The sequence below is a fragment of the Xenopus laevis genome, chromosome 1S (assembly GCF_017654675.1).
Source record: "Xenopus laevis strain J_2021 chromosome 1S, Xenopus_laevis_v10.1, whole genome shotgun sequence".
Taxonomy (NCBI): domain Eukaryota; kingdom Metazoa; phylum Chordata; class Amphibia; order Anura; family Pipidae; genus Xenopus; species Xenopus laevis.
This window is the reverse complement of record NC_054372.1, coordinates 129,917,461-129,942,169: the sequence shown is the minus strand read 5'-3', so window position 1 is coordinate 129,942,169 and position 24,709 is coordinate 129,917,461. Positions and strand designations below refer to the sequence as shown.

General features: G+C 40.6%; 1 protein-coding gene across 9 annotated transcripts; it reads left to right on the top strand.

Moving 5' to 3' along the window:
- Positions 1-23,267, top strand: efs.S (embryonal Fyn-associated substrate S homeolog). Of its 9 annotated transcripts, none has more exons than XM_018243916.2 (7): positions 1-271; positions 680-770; positions 15,303-15,638; positions 15,738-15,854; positions 16,072-17,058; positions 21,008-21,091; positions 22,630-23,267. In XM_018243916.2, exons 1-7 carry the CDS (start codon positions 18-20, stop codon positions 23,047-23,049), a joined length of 2,289 nt encoding a protein of 762 aa, XP_018099405.1. In that variant the 5' UTR covers positions 1-17; the 3' UTR covers positions 23,050-23,267. The 9 variants fall into 9 exon arrangements, with proteins under 9 accessions (XP_018099405.1, XP_018099406.1, XP_018099408.1 ...); XM_018243917.2 differs by having other exon boundaries at positions 152-299; XM_018243919.2 differs by having other exon boundaries at positions 152-299; positions 680-787.
- The last annotated feature ends 1,442 nt before the right edge of the window (positions 23,268-24,709 follow it).

Here is a 24,709-nt window from a genome sequence, read left to right as displayed (position 1 = left end):
TACCCTATAGGTGTGACATGGAAATCCCCGACCTCCAAGGGGTTAATTATTACATTTCTATTCCCGCAGTCCTACACCCGGTTCCTAAAAAGCAATCATACCATTGGATAAGAGGGGGGTTCTCGTGTTACACTGTGACCTCCCTGTGGAAGCTCCCCTCCTCCTGTAAGTCCCCTCCCCGGCCTGCCCTCCACCTCATTCTCCCCACCTTTCTGCGCTCCCTTTCCCTCCCCCTTTCGCCCTGGCACAGAATTGTAGGACTGGAGCGAAGGTGAGCCGAGGCAAGTGAGCTGTTTGCTGTGAGTATAGCCATAAGTGCCCATCTGTTTGCCCCCTCCATTTTAAATGTCGCTGTCCCTGTCCCTATTCTCCTCTTTCAATGGGAGCGCACCACCCCTCCCACCTCTGTTTACCTTTCCCCGTGTTCTACTTTGTCCCATGTACCGCTCTTACTCATACGCACGTCGTCACGTACTTTGCCACAAGCTGCAAGTGATCATTGCCTGTATTTGCCAAAGTCAGCAGCCACGCAAGCCTATAAACCCAGCGAGTGCGGAGTAAATGTTGTTGTGTGTGTGTCCTGTAACTATTGTGCTACTTGTCAACGTGTCTCTGATACTTTGTGTGTGTGTGAGCCGCTCCTATACAGGCTCTTCCTTCACTCTGTGTGTCCCCACAGGGCTGCAGCCGGTGCCAGACTTTGCGACACTTCATTGGCTGAGCCCGCCCTTGTGTGGCATGTGAGGGAGCCCAGAGCAGACGTGATGCCAGTAAGTGACACATAATGGTACGTTGAAGCCCTCGGATGTGGGGCCGGTTGTTTGTTTTTGGGAAATGTTGCTGATTTAGCCATTCACTGCGGTTACAAGGATTTCACACCCTAGGCCCTCCGGCTATTGTTGGGACTGTCACTGTGTTGTAGTCCAGGAGTCGCTGCTGGGCCTCATCATTTTCTTGACACTTTGATGCTGTAAACGAATATGGGGCAAACGAGCAGTTGCTGCAGTGTTTGTGCAACTTGTATTGATACATGTGATGTGGCTGCTTCATCTGAACAGCACAGGGAAGGACAATCATATTTTATATATAAAGTTGCTGCCAGCTGCAGTTCCTACCTCTGTTTAGTCCATGTTAAACCTTATGTGCCCAGTAACTGCAAAGTTGGCAGAATGGACAAGCAGTTGCCATTGGTATTCATTAGGGCTGTTACATCAGGTCAAATTTATTCATCCGGGGCCGGATTTACACAGAGGGCACCCCTAGGCCCACTGTTGTTCATCACCCCATCCCCTCCTTTTTATTCACACGAATTTTCATCATCAGGACCGGAGCAATGTGCAAATTAAAAACAAAACAAAAACGATTGTATCTCTGAGTATCCCCAGTGTTTCTGAACCAATATAGGGGGCAACATGAGATTTTTTTTCTAAACTCATAAAAATAGCTAAATTCCTCAATAGCCAAAATCCCTTAGGAGACTCAGGAATGACAAGCACTGGATGAATAAAATTCCAAGCAGCATTCCCAACTTCCAGATGGTGTCTTCATGTGGCAAACCCCACAGTTTATTGTTGGTCTCACTGTACTCTAAGGCCAGTGGTGCACACTGGAGTAGCTAGAACAGGCCAATTCATCTTCCCAATGTGTATGCTTTGGGGCCAATGCTGTTCCTGCCAGTGCTCGTACAAGATGTTTCGGTGGGAAGCAAGAGCCTCCTTTTCTCCGCTTGCATATATATTTATATGTATACACTGCGTGTGCTACTGAACAAGGGTTTTAATTTTTGACTGAATTATTTGGCTGCATCTGTACTCTTAAACCAACGTTCTGAATGCACAGTTGGACACAGCGACATTAAATTGGTTGTTCACCTTACAAACACCTTTTTCAGTTCAATTGTCTATAGATTGTTCACCAGAAATAAAGACGATTACTTTAAATTTTTTACAGTTTTTACAATATCTAAGTTTAACTTTTAATGTCCCCTGTCTCTGCTGCTTGCCTGGCAGCTCAGTAATTTAGGTGCAGACTCTAAACTGTTACAATTTTGCAACATTTAGCTGATACAATTAGTTGATACATTTTTCAGCACCACCTCTGGAATATTGTATCAAGTCTAACAGCTGCCTTTAATGAAACTCAGGGATTCTGCTCAGCTGGGATAGAGATAAGAAATTTATCAACTAAATGTATCTATTTAGAACAGTTTACAGGGTCGGCGACCCCCACTGTTGCTTTAGAAGGTGAAAAATGAAACTTTACGATTCAATATTAGAGAAACGGTCGCACATAGAAAATAGAAAGTAATTGGAAAAAGTATTTATTTCAGGTGAACTACCTGAAACCAACTGAACTGAAAAAAATGTTTGAAGGAGAACAAGCCCTTTAAGGAATCATTTGCCCATAATTTCTTATGAGGGGTTAAAGCCTTTGATTTATGGTTTAAGGTTCTACTTTGGTTCACCTTCTATTTTAAGAAAGCTTTCACTGCATGTCTTGCATTATGTATAGCTCATTCTAGCCATTCTCTCACTAACCACAATGGTTCCTTTGCCATACTGTAAGAGCAAAAAAACTTCCTTTTAAGTGTCTAAATCAATATATAGTCTTGACTGTATAAAGCACTGGGAAGTCTGGCATGTTGGGCATTTTGACACCTTAAGTTATACTTCATTATTGGCCTAACGTTCTCTATTGATGTTCTCCCCAGGAACTGGTGACTATAACAATAACTATAATTGTAAGCAGATAATATTTGACCTGTAGTTAAAGATAAGAGGTCTGTGACCGATGCAGGAAGTTCCCACATTGGTTAAAAAACTCCTGACAAAGGGCAGAGCAGTAGAAATGCCTAAGCATCCATTAGCTTTAGCGTTAAGCAACTTTTTCTGAATTGAGGCAATGGATAATGGCATGGCCAAAGCAAAGCTATAAGATACAAATCAAACTATCCCATGCTAAGCTGATTTCCAGTGTAAATATATGAACATTTGAAGACTGAGGGGCATATTAAGGCAAATCATCACATGCCCAATTCATCATATGCAGTTAATTTAAAAAGAAAAAAAAATTCAATCTTGGTATCAATGAACAATCACACTTATGAAAATAATTGTAATGCAATGGTTATTGCAGACAAATATGATTTACTGATTACATTAGTTAATGACCTTTTATGTTTTTGCTGTGTATTTAAAAGTGAAGCTTAAATACTCCTTCATGTTCAAGAAAGGCTCATAATGCCTTGAAGAAAAGTTACTGAGCTTTACAGATATTTCAGCTAAGTTACTGCATGGTTTAAGAGGAGCAAAGCCTGTTAAGGACCCTAGTATTTTTCTGTGTAATAAACCTCATGTGACCCCAATTTATGTTTATGGGCAAGACCCCCTGCCTTGACCATGCCCATGCAAATGGCAGGCAGAGTATCCGTTGCCCTGTTGCTCTCCTTGTCTTTCTAACTGTGGGTGGATTTCCACACAAAATGCAAAATATCACTTTTTGTTGCCAAAATGCACCACAGAGCAAGAGCAGTGTGGCAATGGATTCTTGGCCTGCTGAGGAAAGCAAGCTGAGATCCGACATTGCTGAAGGTGCCCCTGTAGCTCTCAATCTTCTTTTCTGCTGATTCACAGCACACACTCTTGGCTGTTATCTGAGCTTATGCAATTGACATCAACCCTATATACTCAATTTAAAATCACAATACAAGGATAATGAATAATTCATTCAGAATTGCATTACGCCAGAGCTTGGAAACCAGTGCATTCTGAATCACATTTAATTATCAGCCCTTTAGCATCAGTTTTTTTGACAGAGGAAACAGTTTTTTTGCTTGATAATTTCCAAAGACCACTAAGTATAGCTTTGCAACAGCTGCCCAGAGCATAATGAGTATTGAGTGTCACTGACACACCAAAGATGGCCTACAGTATTGAACATGGTAAACTAACATGATTTACTAAAGTTCGAATGGTAAATTCAATCTCAAGAATTTCAATTCTTTTTGGGTCAAACCTCGAATTTAAATTCAAATTTAAAACCACCAACTCAAATTTGAATTTGAGATTTATCACACATCGACCATAGAAACAGTTCTAATTCGACTGTTTGCCACCGTAACTTGCCGAGTTCATGTTGAAGTCATGTAGAAGTCAATGGAGGTTCATTGAACCACTTGAAGATGTTAATTGCCTTCCTGACATTCAAGTTTTTTTTTTTTTCAGAGGAAAACTTGATTTGAATTTGATTAAAATTTTCATGTCGTTCCTATTCAATCGAATGTTAAATGGTCAAGTTTTTTCATAACTAACCTCCCAGTCGAGTTATGAGTACATTAAAATTTATTAGAATTAAAAAAATTCACATAACTTCGAAATTCGACCTTTGATAAATAACCCCCTTAGACTACAATTTAGGTTTGCACATTCTCAGTACAGTCTATTCCCACAATTTTAAGCTATTGCACATGAGTAAATCTAAATATGACAGAGGGACCACTGGGAAAGAAAGGTAACGTGGTGTTCCAGTGCAGCGATTCAAACCCCAGGCCGGTGCAAAGCTAATGATTTTATTCATTGTGGAGTGCCCAAAATGTTGACACTCTTCAGTAAATAGGTCATTCCTCGAATTTTAATTCTGTATAAGAGACATGAAATCAGAGCAATGTGGCCACCCCCAGAGTGAGCAAGTTGCATATGTTCCCACAAACTGGTTGCCTGGCTGGCTGGCCCACATCTGTTCCTCTGTAAATGTTTATGTTTTGACAACTCATGAGGTATATGCAGTTTTCACAGCTCACTTCTGTTTTAATACAGGCTTTAATATATGGTAATAGCTAGAGGATTCCTCTAACAAGCTTGAACTGCTGCACAGATGTCTCTGTTTTAGATTTTCTGGTGCATGATCCTTTATGTATGGGGCATTGAAGAACACAGACCTTGCATGACTGAATTGGTCCTCAGGGTATAGAAACTGGACCTGGTGCATCTGGCACAAACATGCAGGGCACGCAATGATATCTAGGAAACATATTGCCCTACGTAACACCCATATTATTCGTGCTGGCTGCCCCCATTATTTCAATTCATTTCAGTTTTAAACATCTTTCTCTAAAGATGCTGTAGCAGAGACTCAAATAGACCCTGATGGTTCCTAATTATATTGATATAACACCCTCTTCCCTTAATGATGATGGTGCAGTGTTTATGATTGGTGAGGATGTACATTCTGTGATTATATACCTTGTCTGTGCCATAGCTTTTTGTATTTGTGCAGTTGTAAAAACTGCAACTCTCATAGAAGAGCTAGCTGGGAGTAGAAGCACAAAAGGCTGCTTATGCCTTTTCAGAGCTGCATATTTTGTGTTCTTCATGTTATATATGTGTCTGTGTGAGTCGTATAGCCATACGTGTCTGAGGACTTTGTTTCATGCTGCTGATGAACTGGGTTGTACTGGGCACTGACTGGGACACAGCGCTCTCTGTTTCTTTATTCTGTCAGGGATGATGTCATCGCCACATGTTCTCTTCTCTTAAAGTCATAGGCACCTTCTGCATAATGGGAGAGAGACATGACTTGGTAAGGAAGATCATTGATAGGCTTTTGTAACGGGGGTCAATGTGTTTTATGGTCAAATAAAATAAGGGATAGATGTGTGTATAACTGACCAGTGGTGATAGAGGGGTGGGATTTTCTTCATTTGTTGGTTAGTAACTGTCTTTTTTCAGTGAAATCCACTGTCAGATTTTGGAGTTAAGGGTTTTATTTGCAGATGTGAATTATCTGCCATTTTTTTTATCGATCAGCTTATATATGGCAGGGTAAAAGAATGCTGACTGTTTATGGCATTATTTATTTGTAGATTGCTGAACCATAAGCATTGCAATTGTAATTCGTGTTACGCCGAGGTGTACGCTGATGTACAAAGTTCCCTGTATGCAAGACCTAAGGTGCCTGCATTTTTCCTTGCTATAAAATATAAGGCATTTTCATGCCTTTGGGTTCGTATGGCGATCTCTCAACTTGATAAGTAAAGTGTATGTCTCCTTCGTGTTTATAGATTGTGTATCTCTGCACTCAGCTGTCTGTCCCTAGATTTATGCAGCTGCTTGTGAAATGAGATCTTTGTCTCTGGGCTGAGTGGTATTCATACCCCGTATTGTCTGCAAGCTCAGCTATCTGTGTTGTTCCTGTCACTCTTTGTATTGGAATTTATTGTCATGGAATTAAAACTATCTACTAATTTATTAGGTTAGCCTTTTGTGTATTCCATCTCCACCCCCATCCCTTAATCTGCAATTAAAGGCAAAATATACCCCCCTTTTTCAAAAAAGTTCATTCATTTGGGGCAAATAAACACTATCTGAATTTCCAAATGTATTTTTTACACAGACATACCCGATTTCACCCCCTCCCTTAGGTTTACAGAGTGTTCAAGTGATGGATTCTGGGACTTGATGTGTCCCAGTATGGAAATCGGAGGGGACATCAAAGTGTGGGAATCCATTACTTCATGATGGTACAAAATGAGGACAGGATTGCACTATGCTGTGAGGCTAAGTGGTGGATTTAAAATGGTTACAGGTAATACAGCTTCCTTTGAGTCTGTAAAATCAGGTATGTTTGTTGTAAAAAAACATTTACATTTTTGTTTGATAGTGCACCTTTTCTACAGTAGCCCAACTGAATTAGTTTATGGCTTTAGTAGATATGACCCAGTCTAAAAAAGAGTGGCATAATTCTGTTATAGTGTTGCCGGTCAAATAAGCTGCTAAGTCTAGAAGGGCTAGTCAGTAGCTGTTATTGGCCCTTGTATGAGGCCTGCAGATGGGTCTGCCCAATTAATATCTGGTTATAAATCTGTCAGGTTGGTCCAGTGTGGACTGCCTTGGTGCTGATGTGATCCTCACCCAACTAGCCTGTAAGTCCTTGTAAGGGACACTCCAATGGGTCTGTCCAACTGATATCTGGCCATAAATGGGGCAGTTTCCCATCCCATGAATTGCATCTGTGTGTTTATGTGGCCCTCATTCAAGAGCCAGTAGGCCCCTCTGTATGATTGGATCTGCTTGATTTGGCCCAGTGCATGGGTGACCAAATAATGTGCAGATCTCCTTGTTTAGTTTATTGGCAACTTTATAGTTAAACGGTGTGCTGCTTCAACATTTGTGCTGTTAAGGAAGGTCTGCATTAATGTTATAATAAACATTTTACAATAATGTTGCTACAAGGACAAAGCACGTCCATTCATGAAGCCAATATGTACTTATTGTTTAACAAGTATTGTATTTACTTATGTTAGTGACATGTGGTATTAGGAATTGAACTGCCCAGTGCTGGGGAAATAACATATCTTTCTGGTAGATGTATGTAAATATATTAAACTATTAAATTACTATTGACCATGGGTATTCCTGTTAATGTCAGTGGGTTATATGCGTCCTTCCAATTGTACATTTGCATCTCTTAGAAATGTTGAAGGGTTTTATGTCTATGATGTAGCAGGACTCATTATTGTCATTGGCTAAAATACTCAACAACCCAGTTTTCATGTTTTTTATGCAGGAAAAGTCATTCTAAAGGGTGGCTTTTTATACAGATTGGCTGTTTTGGGTTATTATTTATATTATTGTTTAAAAAAATGAATCCCAGAGTGTTACGTAAGGTATCCCAAACCCATAACTATCTCCAAGGACCCTGTTGCGGCTCACTCTTCTGCCTATAGCAGCAGCCTTTGGCTTCAGGAGGAGCCCTCCGCTACTCAGATGCCATGCCTTCATGTGAGAGGACCAAGAAGCAGTAAAACGGGAAACAGGTCAGGATGGGTTGGTACCAAACAAGCAATGTAGTAGGAACAGAAAACAGAAGCTTAGTCAAAAGGGGGGGGGTGTAAAAAACAAAACAGTAATGGGTACAGAATCAAAACTTGAAGAATGGTCAATAACAAGCAGTGGTCAGTACAGGCAGCAGGATAGCAAAGTCAGGGACAGGCAATGGTCAGGAACAAAGATTAGACTTGTTAAACACACCCAGGAGCTGTGGAAAATAGACCTACGTTGGGCAGTGAGTATTTGAACGAGGCCCCTTGAAATATTTGAATTTTCAAACCCAAAAGCGGCACAGGTGCGCATCATTTGCATTTTGCAGCAGAGTGGGCGTTGCAGGTATCCACGCCGCCCCCCTAGAAAAGGTATTCTTACAGAGTTTGGTCATTTTATTATCAGAAACTATATCAAATTTCTTTTTTTCTTGTTATTATAGGAAATGGGATTCATAATGATGGGTACTCATATGTGCCAAAAACAGTAATTCTCATTATTATGTACATTTCACAAAGGTGACAACAAATGTCTTTATTGCAATTGCCTAAGTATTTAGATGTCTGTTATCATAGTCTGTGTGTGGTTCACCAGAGTTTGTAGGCTGAAGTTTCTATTTGTGGATGCATCACATTTGTGACCAAAGAAGCTGGAAGTGACTCTTAATTAAAGATTCCATCTATGAATAGGCTGTCTCAAGTCTCAAGGTATGTTTATGGTCTGTGTACTTGCACTGGGGAATCTGTATCTTAGACTGGTACCAGTAAACCCCCGATTCTCTAAAGAATCGTTAATGAAAGAATGGTAACAACAGTGAGGCAGCAAAATGCGATGGGTGCTGATTCACTCGGCATCCCCAGGCAGCAACTGGCGACGCTAATTTGTGGGGATGTAGAGTGAATCTGTGCCTATTGCTTGTTATTACCTATCTGCTATTAGAATTCTTAAATTTTGAGTTTATTGGTAGTAAAGTGTTACTGAAAAATTTCTTTATAAACAACATTTTTTGTGAAAATGTTCTCCTGTCCTTGAATGAGTTCTCCCTGGTGAGCTGTACTTAAAATCTTGACTTTAACATCAGATGAACGCTGCACTCTTGAAAATGCAACATAAAGTTGACCATGACCAAACACAGGCTCAGATAGGTAAATGCCGACTTTATCCAATGTTTGTCCTTGTGATTTGTTGATTGTCATGGCAAATGCAGCCTTAATGGGGAATTGTCGTCGTTTAAGTTTAAAAGGTAATTCCTGGTCAGAACTGGTAAGGTCAATTCTGGGAATCAAAACAGTATCACCGCTATGGGATCCTGTAAGCACTTCTGCCTTGATAACATTTTGTCTCATGCTCTTCACAACCCACCGTGTACCGTTACATAAACCTTGCTTAGTGTTAGGGTAGGGGCACACGGCGCGATTTCGCCGCGATTCTGCGCTGGGCGAGTTGTCGCTGCGTTTTTTAAGCCGAAATAGCTTTGCTAACTTTGGCGCTGGCGTCAATGCAAATCGCGGCGAAATCGCTGCGCTAATTCACACGCGGCGATTCTTTTTCTACTGTCGCCCGGAAACGCTCAGCGAGGCAACTTCGGACGACAATAGAAAACGAATCGCCGCGTGTGAATTAGCGCAGCGATTTTGCCGCGATTTGCATTGACGCCAGCGCCAAAGTTAGCAAAGCTATTTCGGCTTAAAAAACGCAGCGACAACTCGCTTAGCGCAGAATCGCGGCGAAATCGCGCCGTGTGCCCCTACCCTTAAGGTTTCTTAACAGCATGACTATTGTTCCTACTTTGAGTATAAGATTGTGTTGTGGTAATCCAGCATTGTTGATAGTGTTTAAATATTCTAATGGGAAGTTAAGTTTCTCACTTTCGTCTTCAGAATCAATACAGTCAGTACTCAGAAAGACACAGCTTTGTCCAGGAAGTAATGCAATCACTTGGTTGTTTATCATGTCAACATCAATATTTTTTGGAGATAATATAGCCCGTTTTGCTAAAAATGGCCACCCACGCAGGTACGCAACCGGTTCCCCTCCTAGAGTGACGCTAGCGCCGCCATTAGACAAACTTGCAAAGGAGTAGCAAGATGGCCGACGCTTATACAGACTTTAGTGGGCGGATGACAAACTCGCAGAGGAGTAGCAAGATGGCCGACGCTTATACAGACTTTAGTGGGCGGATTTGGCAGTGGGCGGATGACAAAGTCGCAGAGGAGTAGCAAGATGGCCGACGCTTATACAGACTTTCGTGCAGGTACGCAACCGGTTCCCCTCCTAGAGTGACGCTAGCGCCGCCATTAGACAAACTTGCAAAGGAGTAGCAAGATGGCCGATGCTTATACAGACTTTAGTGGGCGGATGACAAACTCGCAGAGGAGTAGCAAGATGGCCGACGCTTATACAGACTTTAGTGGGCGGATTTGGCAGTGGGCGGATGACAAAGTCGCAGAGGAGTAGCAAGATGGCCGACGCTTATACAGACTTTCGTGCAGGTACGCAACCGGTTCCCCTAGTGTGACGGTGAGCGCATCTGCCTCCCTAGATCCTAACCTTCCAGCGGTCGCCGCCTGAGTGAGCAGGAAAGAAGAGGCGGCGGGAGGCAGAAGGAGACGGTGAGCGCATCTGCCTCCCTAGATCCTAACCTTCCAGCGCATCTGCCTCCCCGATCCTAACCTGTTCTGATCCTAACCTTCCAGCACATCTGCTAATCGAAGGCCGCATCTATGTCTTTCGGCTGAAGTTGCGCGCGCATCTCATAGATCCTAACCGAAGTTGCGTGCGCATCTGCCTCCCCTCCACTCGGGACATAGATAGGCCTTCGGTTAGTATATAGGATGTCTGGTTTCAGATGTTTTTAGACAGGGATATTTGTGTCTCAAGTGAAGAATCTCAAGAGCAACTTTGAGGTTGCCAAACCTCTACCATTGTGATAGTCAATGAATATAGAGCACTGGTATAATTACCCTTTAGCTGTATTCTTAAAGGTATCTTTAACCTCTACCATTGTACAACAGACGTACTGTATCTACAGTAAGAGCTTTTTGTAGTACAAGTACTAGATGAACCATTCTTTAGGAAATAAATGTGAATTTCATTGTAACCTTTGGAGCTGTACTAAACAGAAGCCCATAGTAATCTGTTATAATAAAAATGAGGGATAAGCCTCTGTCACGCTGGGCACATGACACGGAAAAAGCAGTGTTTATGAAACATATACAGTGTATTCCCCATTTTACATTTTTCAGAGGACCTGCAAAATATGGTATAAAATCAGGGAAATGTATTAAACATAAATATACTGTAGGTAGGGCCACTCGTACAAATGTAAAATTGAGGTTTCACTGTACATACCTGATCAATCAGGTTTAGAAAGTTCACAAATTATATTTGGGGCTTTTTATTTTCTTAATATGTATAAAACTGAAAAACCAATGATACTTATTAATTTTTTTTCTGTCAAATTGTCATTTTGAACTTCTTTGGGATGGGTTCCCATTTCTAGTGACATGAGTGCTAGTAAGGTTTTGTCTGTCTGCAGTGTGGATTGTAGATTTACTTTGGAGCACATTAACATTTTTCACAGATTTCTGTCTCTGCTTTGTTTTCCTAATTGATTTAGAGAAGTGTTAACCATTATATACGCAGGACATGCAGTGGCTACAGACTGAAGCACATATTATAGCGGGTACTTCCTGTGAGTGGTTGCAATAAATGGCTGGTGTAGTTGTAACATTGCCATTGTTTTGTCTGTTTTCTTTTAGGAGTAGATGGTGTCAGATAATCAGCCTCTCAGAATAGCCTGATGTGTGAATGAATGTTTTTGTTTCAAGTTTTCACAGGTGTAGAGTACATAATGCACCTTGTGTGGCCCCATGCCATTCAGGTTTGCCTTCCTATTGCTTCATGCACACAAAGGATACAGGTTATTAGTCAACCTGTTTTACTGGTGGAACAACACTTGATCAAATACTAGTTCAGGACCCTTAGGCTAAGGCCACACTAGGCGATAGCACGTCGATTTGACTCGCGGCGACTTTTCGCCGCGACTTTTAAGCCGCAATCGCTGGGGAAACTTTTGCGCTGGCGTCTATGGGGAATCGCCAGCGTAAAAACACACGCGGCGATCTTTTTTCTATTGTCGCTCGAAATCGCCTAGCGAGGCAATTTCGAGCGACAGTAGAGAAAAGATCGCCGCGTGTGTTTTTACGCTGGCGATTTGTCGCGATTCCCCATAGACGCCAGCGCAAAATTTTCCCCAGCGATTGCGGCTTAAAAGTCGCGGCGAAAAGTCGCGGCGAGTCAAATCGCCGCGCTATCGCCTAGTGTGGCCTTAGCCTTATGGGTTAGTTCACACAACGAGATTCGGGGAGATTTTGTCGCCTTGCGACTAATTGCCTCGTCTTCTGAGCGACAATCTCCCCGAACTGCCTCAGCGTGTTTTCCCATAGGCTATAACGAAAAGTCGCCTGCGCTAATGCACATGCGGTGATGCGTTTTCCAGTCGCCTGAAGTTGCCTCACACAGGCAACTTCGGGCGACTATGGAAAGTGCATCGCCACGTGTGCATTAGCGACAAAATCTCCTTGTGTGAACTAACCCTAAAGGGATTCTGTCATGATTTTTACGATGTACTTTTTATTTCTATATTACACTGTTTGCACTCCAAATAATTCACTCTACCATGTAAAATGTAATTCCTGAACCAGCAATTGTATTTTTTTAGTTGTAATATTGGTGTGTAGCAAATCACTGTTGTAATGGTCAAAGCCCGAACGGCAGTTAATTTTAGCTCTAATAAGTATTTGTTGTTCTGGACTTTTAATGGTAGCATGTGTTTGGAGTAGAGCTGCACTGACTGTACTTTTTTAATTTGGCCAAATACAGAATGTACCTTGAAGGATTTGGCCAAATATTGAACTGAGTCTGAATCCAAATTTGCATATGCAAATCAGCATATTGCCAGGCAGAAAAAAGCATACACTGAAAATAAATTTCTGTAGTCACATGTCTAAAGTCACATGATTTTATGGATTCAGAAAAATTCTAATCCTGCCTAAAAAGACTTGTAATTTCCCTGAATCCTGAACTAAATCCAGGATTTGGTGCCTGCCTACTTTGGAGGACCTGGGCAAAAGTTGGACTCTGTAAAACAGTTTAACCAAAAAAGTCTGTAGAGTACAGACAATTTTCCCTGGCCTTTATCCAGTTGCAAAGTTTTGTCAAAATTATTTTCCACTATGTACAGGTAAATACAGTACACTAAGGCTGTCCTAGTAGGTGCTCTGTGAGAGTTTCCATGTACAATGGCTGTCCCCACCTAACTATTCTGTCCTTGTCCTGTGTTGGGGCTGTCCCCACCTAACTTTTTAAACTTTTAAAAAACGTGTGTCAGTTGTTTCACCCTTAAAAGAGAAGCAAACTCAAAAGTAAAAAAAAACCCACCCCCCTACCCTACATAGACCCCCCTCCCTCCAGCCTAAGTGTTACCCCGGGCAAATGCCCCTAACTTTTTACTTACCCTTCGGTGCAGATTCAGGCATCGGATTTCACGGGTGCAATCTTCAGCCGCTTTGGTAATCTTCGGAATGAGACAGATGCTTCAGCAATTTTCATGAGTTTTGGCGCATGCGCAGTTGTCGAGAAACAGAAAATTGCTCCAACTGCGCATGCGCCGCTCCTGCCGGTCTCATTCCGAAGATTAACGAAGAGAAGGAGATGGTGCCCGTGAACTCCGCTGGACAGAATCTACACAGAGGGGTAAGTAACCCCGGGTAACACTTAGGCTGGGGGGAGGAGAGAGGGGGTCTATATAGAGGGTAGGGGTTTTTTAACTTTTGGGTTTGCTTCTTTAAAAGGATACTATCATGGGAAAAAAAAATTTTTTCAAAATGAACCAGTTAATAGTGCTGCTCCAGCAGAATTCTGCACTGAATCCATTTCTCAAAAGAGCAAACAGATTTTTTATATTCAATTTTGAAATCTGACATGGGGCTAGACAATTTCCCAGCTGCCCCAAGTCATGTGACTTGTGCTCTGATAAACTTCAATCACTCTTTACTGCTGTACTGCAAGTCGGAGTGATATCACCCCCTCTTACCCCCCAGCAGCCAAACAAAAGAACAATGGGAAGGAACCAGATAACAGCTCCCAACACAAGATAACAGCTGCTTGATAGATCTAAGAACAGCACTCAATAGTAAAAACCCATGTCCCAATGAGACACATTCAGTTACATTGAGATGGAAAAACAGCAGCCTGCCAAAAAGCATTTCTCTCCTAAAGTGCAGGCACAAGTCACATGACATGGGGCAGCTGGGAAATTGACAAAATGTCTAGCCCCATGTCAGATTTTAAAATTGAATATAAAAAAAATCTGTTTGCTCTTTTGAGAAATGTATTTCAGTCCAGAATTCTGCTGGAGCAGCACTATTAACTGGTTCATTTTGAAAAAAAAAAAAAATTTCCCATGACAGTATCCCTTTAATGATGTCATGACATTATCTTAAATGGACAGTATACTCTCTTTCAACATGAGTGCAGTGATTAGGGCTTGTGATGAGCATGCTTTTTTTTAATCCAGAAACATTTTGTTTTTTTGTTATTTTTTTACCTTAACAGAGCAAACGGAACCTGAAGCTACTCCATGTTTAGTCCTTGTAAGGAAGATAATAAGATTGCCTTTATACAACCACCTCCCTTCCCCTTTATTTTGACAGCATTGTTAGCAATACTCCATTATCCAGGGAGATTTTCTAATTATTTCCTTTGTAAGGAACATGGATTATTTTAAAGAGAAAGAGAGGGGCAGGTATAAAGTGTATTCAACAGAAGCCCCTGTAATGACCATCTTCCTTTAGTTCTGGACATATTTAATTCTGATCTGTGTAAAAGCCCCATGGCAGTTTCCGAGATCAAAATGCCTGTTCCTGAGCAATGCTTGTGGTGTCACTCGGGTGATGGATGTCAGTGTTACATCGAGATTGTGTCATAGGCAATATGATTTTCATTCAGGTGAAAGTACCTGCCAGTGAAGATTCTGTGGTTCTTTCTGAAGTAGTGTCTCTCAGAAACTCCCATGTGCCTTGAGCCAAACTGTGACAAAAGCTCAATGTTTTTATTTGGGTGTTTAGGTGATTTTTTTGAAGCACTGTGTAATGCACATAAGTGACGTTACACAAGTATTCATCCTGCCAAGCAAATTTATTTGAATAGTAAATGTGCCATAGTATGCCCTTTCACATTTAAATACCCATTCAATAAGGCATTTATTTATTAGTTGCTAAAAAGTGTAGCTCTGTATACCCTATTCTGTAAACATTTCAGAAACCATTAGCTTGAATACACATTTGTATATAGTTTGGTCCATTTGAAAAAATATGTTCCTATAGCGAATTGTTAGTTCCATATATTACTGATCATTTGTGTATAAGTGCTACAAGTGTTGCTGCCCTCTAATTGGGGCGTTTGTTTTCTGTCTCTTCTTAGACACAGCTGGCTCAGGCTTTGTATGATAATTCTGCTGAAAGCCCAGAGGAACTGAGTTTCCGCAGAGGCGATGTGATGCTAGTTCTAGAGCGAGATGCTCCATCCCTTGGTGGTTGGTGGCGTTGTTCTCTGAGAGGGCAGCAAGGAATTGCTCCTGGAAATCGTCTTCAGCTTCTCCCTGAGACACCACAAGAGGAAAGTGAGTATCAGGCTCCCCGCTTTCTTGGGGTCACAGCAGAGGCTGGAACAGTACAAAAAGTTGAAAAGGGAGCACGGGAAAGAAGGGAGGAACCTAAAAATCAAGAGAAGGGATCCGAGAATCAAACTGAAACTGAGGTGAGTTATATATACAGTAGATTGTATTGGCTGCCATCAAAAATTATGACAATTGACAGAGAATGTAATTCAATTGATATTTCCCATTCTCTTTTCTAGGTATACCAGGTCCCTTCTGTTGCCCGTCTTTGTCTCTCTTCTCAACCTGCTAGTGCTCAGGATGACATTTATAACTCACCGCGTCTAGTTGGCTCACATAAACAACAGCCATCAGAGGTGAGATGATCAGAACATTCTTGCACACACCCACATTTGATAGTATCTTCACAACATATTTAGACTATACACAGAGCTGCATTTTTCCACAACCTTGCAAATATCACATACACACTGCTATGTATGGCACAAGTCTCGATATGATTGTGGCATAAGGTTCAATTCCACCTCTGACTGAGACTTTTTCAGTAACCATTTCTTTTTATTTTACGTGTAGGTTTATGATACTCCTTCTGCACTAAAAAAAGACCCACTTTCAGCATTAGACACCTACGATAGCCCTGCATTAAGGTTAAAGGCTGCAGATTCAGCTGCTCTGGTGCCCGAGGAGATTCCAGAAGATATTTATGATGTTCCTCCTACTTTTAACAAATCCCCTTTTGATGATGATGAGAAAGATGAAGGTGTATATTCCATGCCATCTAACTTGAAGCGGGCATCAGGGCTCCAAAATCTGTATGAAGCTCCTGAAGATATTTTAGGCTCAGGACACCTCCCTGAAATCCTTCAGTCACCAGCAGCTCAGCGCCTCTCAGTATGCAGCACTGGCAGTACCCGTTCAGCAGATTCTGCTGGAAGCCGAGAGTCAAATATTCCATCACTTTCTATATGGGAACCTCGTAATGATGGCACCTGCACGATGGAAGGCCTGAGGATGTTACATCAAGAACTGCAGGTATCTATTGTTCCTGTGCTTGCGGGAGTAGAAAAGACTTCAGGGCCAGGAGATCTAGATGACTCTGGAACAGCTAAGAAAGTTTTAGGGGCTCTGAAGGATTTTCTTGTTATGGCACATGTTGCTGGGCTTCGTTCTTGCCAGGCCTCGGATCCTGCTTTGCATAGGGAACTTTCAGTGCATCTGGACCAACTGGAACATGTAGCTAGAGAACTTTTAGACAAAGGCAGTGAAAAGCCAATGATGCAGCTAACTCAGGAGCACAGCAATTGCTTTATGAGACTAGTTAGTGCCAATGCTGGCCTTCTTTTTCCGAGACCAAGGCTTTCTTCCAGTGAGAGTCTTTCCCGACGTCCTCTTCCTGCATTGCCTACAGCCTCTCCTGCCATCCAACGAAAAGGCAGCATCCAGGACCGTCCTTTACCACCACCACCACCACCACCACTTCAACATGTAGCAAGTTCAGATGATATTCACAGCGAGTATGAAAGGATACAGTGTAGAGACAATCATTATGTACATCTGCAGGTGAGCGGCGTGTTAACTGCTCCTTTTACACGTCATTAAGCATTACACACATTATAATACTTTATAATATCCTAAAGGGAATATCTACCTAAAGAACTCATTTTTAAAAAAAAATGTATTTGAAAGAATTTCTCAAACACTTCAGACATTTGTAAATGTAAATGCTATTGAAAGAATCATTTATCTGTCTAATCCCTTCCTCTGTATCTGTACTATCCCTTCCTCTACTCTGCCTGGCTACTTATACCATTAAAATTTCAAGGGGGCTCATTTACGAAGCATGTGCAAATTGCAGAATTCAGTGGCCAGTCACTATGTTTTTAACCACAAAGCAATGTTTACCAGAATTCCAACTACATAGCTAACAGCCACTAAATAGCATGGTGCAATGTATTGTGATAATGGGAGTCTTGGCTGGAGTAGATCTGATTTCTGATACCTTGTTTCTATAGTCTGGCACACTGAGAAGCAAAAAGGAAGGCAGGAATAGTGTTAAACTATTTTCATTTACAAATAACTATAAAAAAAAGTAAAATGTTTTATTTAGGTGCAATGGAATAGAATTACATTATCTTTCATTATAGAAAAAAGATTTTTGGGTAGATATCCTCTTAAAATAAAACATCATAACAAACATTAGACATCAACATTGTAATAAATGGGCAGTTTACTTTTAGTATTTTATATGTTTAGTAAGTTATAGAATTGGTCTTCATTTTATTTGAAGTTTCCTTTCTCTTCTGCCTCATTTCAGCTTTCAAACGGGAGTTTCTGACCCGGGCAGCCAAAATTTGCTGCAGGGCTATATTTTTAATTATATTATTTTTCCTTTAATTCAGGCCCTCTTCTATTCATTTCCACTCTCACATTCAAATCACTGACTAGTTGCTAGTGTAATTTACACCCTAGCAACCAGACAGTTGCTGACATTTCAAACCTAAATAACTTCAAAACCAATAAAAAATGAAGACCATTTGCAGATTGTCTTAGACAGTTGCTGACATTTGAAACCTAAATAACTTCAATACCAATAAAAAAATGAAGACCAGTTGCAGATTGTGTTAGATTATCATTGTCTACATTTCACTAAGGGGCAGATTTATGAAGGGTCAAATTTCAAAGTAAAATATACTTTGAATTCAAACTTTTTTCATCGAATTTGGGTATTCTGAGGTTGAAGTAAAATCGTTCAATCGAACGATCAAAACTTCGAAGTATTGAAGTTGAAGTTTTTTAAAGAGACATTTGAATGGTCGAATATTCGAGTAAAGTATCCAAAAAATTACTTTGAATTTCGAAAATTCCCTCGAATTCACTTTGACCCTTGATAAATCTGCCCCTAAAAGTTAATTTTAACGTGAACTACCTCCTTAAAGAAGTTAAACAGTTGAAACAGATGGGTACAATGGTGACCAAACAGATGATATTAACAGATGGCGAGTGTAAGAAGGGCCACACATGGTATTGCCACTTTTTATTATGGCTCCTTATTCACTATTTCTGGGTGCTTAGGGTTTTTTGGGTATATTCCAATACCAAGTCAGCTGTTCTCACCTATGTCACACTTTACTGACTATTGATATTATTATTTCTCCTCTTTACCATAGTATAGACATTAAAGTTTTCTGAGTCTTCCTCTTCAGGCTGATTAAATGAATGCTTTGAAAGGATGTTTATTAATCAGTGTTTGTACTATTGCTGACAAGCCTTCCAGCCAGTACTATGCCCAGTGTTTTAATATCAGCTGTAAGTAGGGAGATTGGCTGCTTAAGTCCTATTGTCAGTTTCCAACTGAAACAATTATAGACTTGTAGAGGGAATCTGGGAGTGAACCATCATTTAAAAGAAAATTGTCATTTGGAAACAAATGACTCTTAAAATTAATTAAAGGTTATTAGAAACAGTAAAAAATGCAATAAGAACAATTCTATCGCCCTTTCAAATTTTACTGCCTCCTTTGTCTTTGGGCCATGTGTAAAATGGAATTTGAGTGTACAAATGTCAAATCTGAAGAACAAGTTTTTCTTAAAATAAAAAACAAACTACATTTATGTTTCACACTTTCCTATTGCACCTATATTAAAGAGTATTGTGTAGCTCATACTCATTACTGTAGTGGGTTCTACATTATCGCGCAAGGGTCTACAACCATAAAGGCTAATGTTTAACATAAAAATACATTAGTCAGATGAATGTAATTTTTTCCAACTTGGCCACCCATGCTCAATGCCAAATCAGGCTTTCAACTGTTGACCAACCATTGTTCTAAATAAATAAAATGGGTAAATAAATAGGCTGTGCAAAATAAAAATGTTTCTAATATAGTTAGTTATCCAAAAATGTAATGTATAAAAGGCTGGAGTGATCAGATGTTTAACATAATAGCCAGAACACTACTTCCTGCTTTGAAGCTCTCTTGGTTTCCACTGATTGGTTACCAGGCAGTAACCAATCAGTGACTTAAGGGGGGGCACATGTTGCTTTTGAATCTGAGCTGAATGCGGAGAATTAATTGCAAACTCACTGTTATGTCCCATGTGACACCCCTTCAAGTCACTGACTAACTCAGCGTTAAAGGAGAAGGAAAGCTACCGAGGCATTTTATTGCCAATAGATTAGCTGCAGTAGAGCAAGCTAGAATGCTATATTTATTGTGTAGAATGTTTTACCATACCTGAGTAAAAAGCTCTAGAAACTCTCTCTATGTTTAGGATAGCAGCTGCAGTATTAACATGGTGTGACATCATTTCCTGCCTGAGTCTCTCCCTGCTCTGGGCTCAGATTACAGCAGAGAAGGGAGGGGGCGGGGAAGAGGAGCAAACTGAGCATGCTCACGCCCAGGGCAATGAGGTTTAAGCTGAAGGCAGGAAGTCTGATACAGAAGCCCATGAGTACACAATGGAAGGAAAGAAATGTGCTGTTTCTTTTGACAGGGGACTCAGAGCAGCATTACTTTGGGAGTTTACTGGTATATGTAGATGGACCTTTCTGATAAGGCTTACTTAGTTTTAACCTTTCCTTCTCCTTTAAGGTGGCCATACACATAGAGATCCGTTCGTTTGGCAATGTCGCCAAACAAGTGGATCTCTCCCCAATATATCCATACTGAAGTGGGCGATATTGGGATGATCCGATTGTGGGCCCTAGGGCCCAACGATCGGATCGTAATTCAGGCAATATGGCTGTTGGACCACGGGACCACATCAATGAACCGATAGGCGGCAATCTTTCGTGATTTTTAATCCTGCCTGATTGACATCTGGCCAACTTTCGGCAAGATATAGATGGGGGAAGCCAGTCAGATGGCCCTACACAGGGGCCAATAAACTGCCGACTCGATCTAATGGCAGCTTTTATCGGCCTGTGTATGGCCATCTTTAGAGAGCTGAAAAGCAGGAAGCAGTGTTTTCTTCTCTTAGACATCCAGTCAGCCTTTATAGATGACATTTTTGGATAACTAACTATATATTATTTTGCACCGCCTATCTATTTATTTTTACACTGAACTGTTCCTTTAATAAATCAAATAACTTGTATTATGGGCTTTCTTCATGGACTACAAAATTCACGCAAATTCAGGTAGTGAGTTGTTTATTTAGGTTACTTTTGCGGAGGGAAGCCATATTACTGTGCACTTATATGTTTTACTGTTTTTATTGATACAGATGTTCAGATATCATTGATTTTTTAAAGATTTTCACAAATTTGCCTCCTGCTCCAACATCCTCTGCATTTTGCTTTGCATTATTACAGAGAATGTGGCACTATGTTTTCTCCAATTGTGGCTATAGTTGTCGGTACATGTTTACCCAGTTCTAGTTGTAAGACCAATAAACCCAGCAAACATTCTATTCCCACTGTTTGCCTTCACTGCAAACAAACCCTTATACAGTAACATTGCACTGTTCTCAATATCCAACCAATTAACTAAGCTTCTGATTTTTTTAAGGGTTCCATTACTGCTCAGAATATATCAAAGCACAAAGACAGACAAACAGATACGGTTCAAGTCAGCATCCAGGAGGAGAAACAGGTAAGAGCAGATTCTAACTGGTTCATGGGATACTGTCATGGGAAAACATGTTTTTTTTCCCAAAAAATAGTGCTGCTCCAGCTGACTTCTGCACTGAAATCTGTTTTTCAAAATAGCAACCTGATTTTTTTATATTTAATTTTGAAATCTGACACGGGGCTAGAGATAGTCAATTTCCCAGGTGCCCCCAGTCATATGACTTGCTCTCTGATAAACTTCAGTGACTCTTTACTGCTGCATTGCTTGTTTGCATGTCCCCCTACAAGCACTATATAAACTTATAGCAATATAATTTATATTATAATAAGTTATAAGATCCTTTATGTGTCATTTACAGAATATCCTACTAGTATACAACTTAAACAGGTTTGGGCCCTTTGCTTTCTGCCATTGTTTACCTCTAGTGATTGACCATTAAACCTGCAGCCTACCAGGTGTTGCTGAAATCCCATATATCCCCATCACTCCTCACTCATTCCTTTTGAATACATCCCAAAGGCTCAATTTAACACCAGGGCAGCATTTCATATGAAGTGATCCCTATGAAAAGCCAGAGCACCACCTGGAAGTTTTCAGGTTATTCATTTTCCCAAGCAAGCAGCTTCAGTGAGCTGAATCCCTTGGATTTGCCTTCCAGGCAGACACTACTAGACACACCCATGTATTATGGTAACCACTCTTTTTCAATATCTGCCTCACAGACAGCTGTTTTTTGGCATTATTGATCCTGTTTAGAAGAAGTAAAAGGAAAGAGCCATTACAATGTTTAATTTGCATTTGGTTATAACAGAAATACTCTAGCCTTTATAGATTATATTTTTGGCTGACTATATTAGAAACATTTTTATTTTGCACATACAATCTATTAACCTAGTTTTTATTTTTACACTGAACTGTTCCTTTGAGCATGTGCCCCTCCAAGAGACTTTTATGGCACCCAAAGCCCAAAATCCACAGGACTCAAGTTTTAGCATAATCTGGCCCGAAACATGAGCTAGTGTATAATTGGTCCACATAATAGAAATCTTAATCTTAGCCAGTGGAACAGACTATTAGTCAAGTAATTAAAGTTTGTACTCAGGTTTTGTGATCCACAGTAGCCAATCAGATGTTTCTTTTCAAACAGCTGAAAAAGTAAATGTTACCTGCCTATTTCTTGACTAAGTACATGTAAGATTAATTCCACAGCAGCCACCTGTGTTTTTTAATGTTTCAATAAACATTGGTTTTTACTTTATGAGGCAGTGTGCCATAAATATATATATATTTTTTGCTTCAGATTTAAGACTAAATAAATAGCCTGTGCACTCACCTCTGCTTAATGATGTTACAAAATAATGCATTTTCACACAAAAAAAAACAGGCCTAGAAACCATTTCTGACTGTAGACTGATCTTTTTAGTAAAAACAGGAGGAGACCATTTAATACATGAGCCACAATGAGCACTGTAAATAGATAGTTGCATTCAGTTTGCATTCTGCTGTGGGGAGCTTTAAACTGGCTGCTAAATAAAGATGTTCACTTTCTTACATTTTAGATGGACCCTTTTCCTGAGCTGTCTGAAGAGGATCGTCATTTGCTTCATTTCTATGCCACTCAGAGCCATAGCCATCTACAGACACTATTGTCCTGTGTAGGAACGTTCCTAGCAAGTGCCAGCTCACAGCCCCCTCGTGTCTTTGTGGGGCATGGGAAGCAGTTAGTGATTGCAGCACACAAGCTGGTGTTCATTGGTGATACACTTGGAAGATTGCTTAGTTGCCCTCCCCTTCAGACACGGTTAGCGGGAGAAGGTGCAGTACTGTGTCAGGCACTGAAAGATGTTGTGCTGGCAACAAAGGAGGCAGCTGCTCTTTACCCAGCCCCTGCTGCACTCAAACAAATGGCAGTTACAGTCTCAGTGCTTTGTACTTGTGCCCACAGCTTTACAGACTTACTGCAGCACCTGGCTACATGAGCTCACAGGATCTGGATTCCTATTGATGGCCTGCTCACAAATGCCATAGGACAGAACTTGGCTCTGAAGATCGGATGCTGTATAACAAGCCTGCTAGGCTTTTTTTTTTTTCTAAGCAAGTTATTTATTTTGTATTATAAACAAGTTGTTTCACTGTGATACCTAAATAAATACTGTAAACTACAGCATGATAATCAATCATGCTGTAGATAAAGAAAGTTGCATTCTGTTCGCCTCCTCCTTTTATATTTATGTGTGTGTTTGCTGGTGCAAGATTTAAAATAATTTGTGCCCAAAACTTGTAGATGGCAGGGCCTCTCCTGTGTTTACTCTGCAGTGGAAAATGGACATTTTAATAAAGAGGCAAAACTATCGGCTCCTTTATCAATAGTGATGGGAGAATCTGACCCGCTTCACTTTGTCGAAAGTTTGCCAAATACATTGGAGTCTATGGGCAACAAATCTTTTTGATACGCAACAATTTTTTTCACCCATTGGAGTCTATGGGTGTCTTTTCATGGCGAAAAGTTTAGCTCATCACTAGTCATAAAAATGTTTTTGCAGGGCTAATTAAAATGGGTCTACCGTAGGTCACGAGCAGTATTGCCGAGTCCCAATAGTGAGATTCATTGGAAACACAGGCAGATAAGACATTGAGGCGAATTGTCGCCAGCGAACACTTCACATGAAAATCAATTACCACTACACTAACTAAAATGCAAAGTTCTACTCACAAGGATAGCCAGATCATAAAGCATGTAGTACCCACAGCAAAATAAAAGTCCGTACTTCTCTGAGACCAGGAAGGCTTCTCCAGTTGAGTCTGTGATCAGTAAATAAAACTTGGTGAATGACTAGAGGGTAATCATAAGGCAAAGGGCTGACATTTTATGCACAAAAAAAAAAAATCTTGTGAGTATGTAACCAAAAGGGGGAATCTTGAAGAGTATAATAGTGGTGGAACTTCTGCAATACAGCTCTCCAGCCACCATTTGAAACATTTTGTGGTACTATGGGCTTTATCACTTATCTTTATTAATCAAGACAATTTTACTCTATGTGCCCGCTTCCTTTTGTATTCTATTGTAGATTCCCTGCAAGCTAGAAGTGATCCGCAGAATCGGTGACAACCTCAGGAACGCTCTCAAATAATGTTCCAACATGCAGTTAAGAAAACCTGCTGTTAGAGCAGCAAAGGGGGGACTAACCCCCTACAAAGTGAAGGACATTGCGATACATGAGTCTAAGTAAAAAGCCACATTTTCCTCAGATATGTGCAGTTCTGACTCTTAAAGAGTTATGGGCTTGAGTGATCGACTTACATAAACAATGTTTTTGCTTAGCCATCTTATTAATAAGACAAATGCACCAGATCATGGCTGCATACATACCTACCAATACACACCATTGTATTCATTTAAAGCTCAAGCAGATACCTAGACACACAGTTGCTAAGACGAAACACGTTAAATAGGACTTGTGTTGGAGTTACATTGCGTCTATGGTTTTTTTTTTTTTAAGTCTAAATGTCATTTTTTTGGAATTATGCACAAATCTGAATTTTAGGCTATTTTTACTGGACCTACACCCCCCCCTTTCTTTTCATAACAGGGCAATTTGTTCAACGCTCCAAACTAAACCCCTCCCTTCTAGAGAGGGG

Coding starts and splice junctions, on each gene's coding strand:
- efs.S (XM_018243916.2), top strand. CDS start 18: ATGGAAATCCCCGACCTCCAAGGGGTTAATTATTACATTTCTATTCCC. Junction 15,639..15,737: donor AGAATCAAACTGAAACTGAG/GTGAGTTATATA, acceptor TCTCTTTTCTAG/GTATACCAGGTCCCTTCTGT. Junction 17,059..21,007: donor ATCATTATGTACATCTGCAG/GTGAGCGGCGTG, acceptor GATTTTTTTAAG/GGTTCCATTACTGCTCAGAA.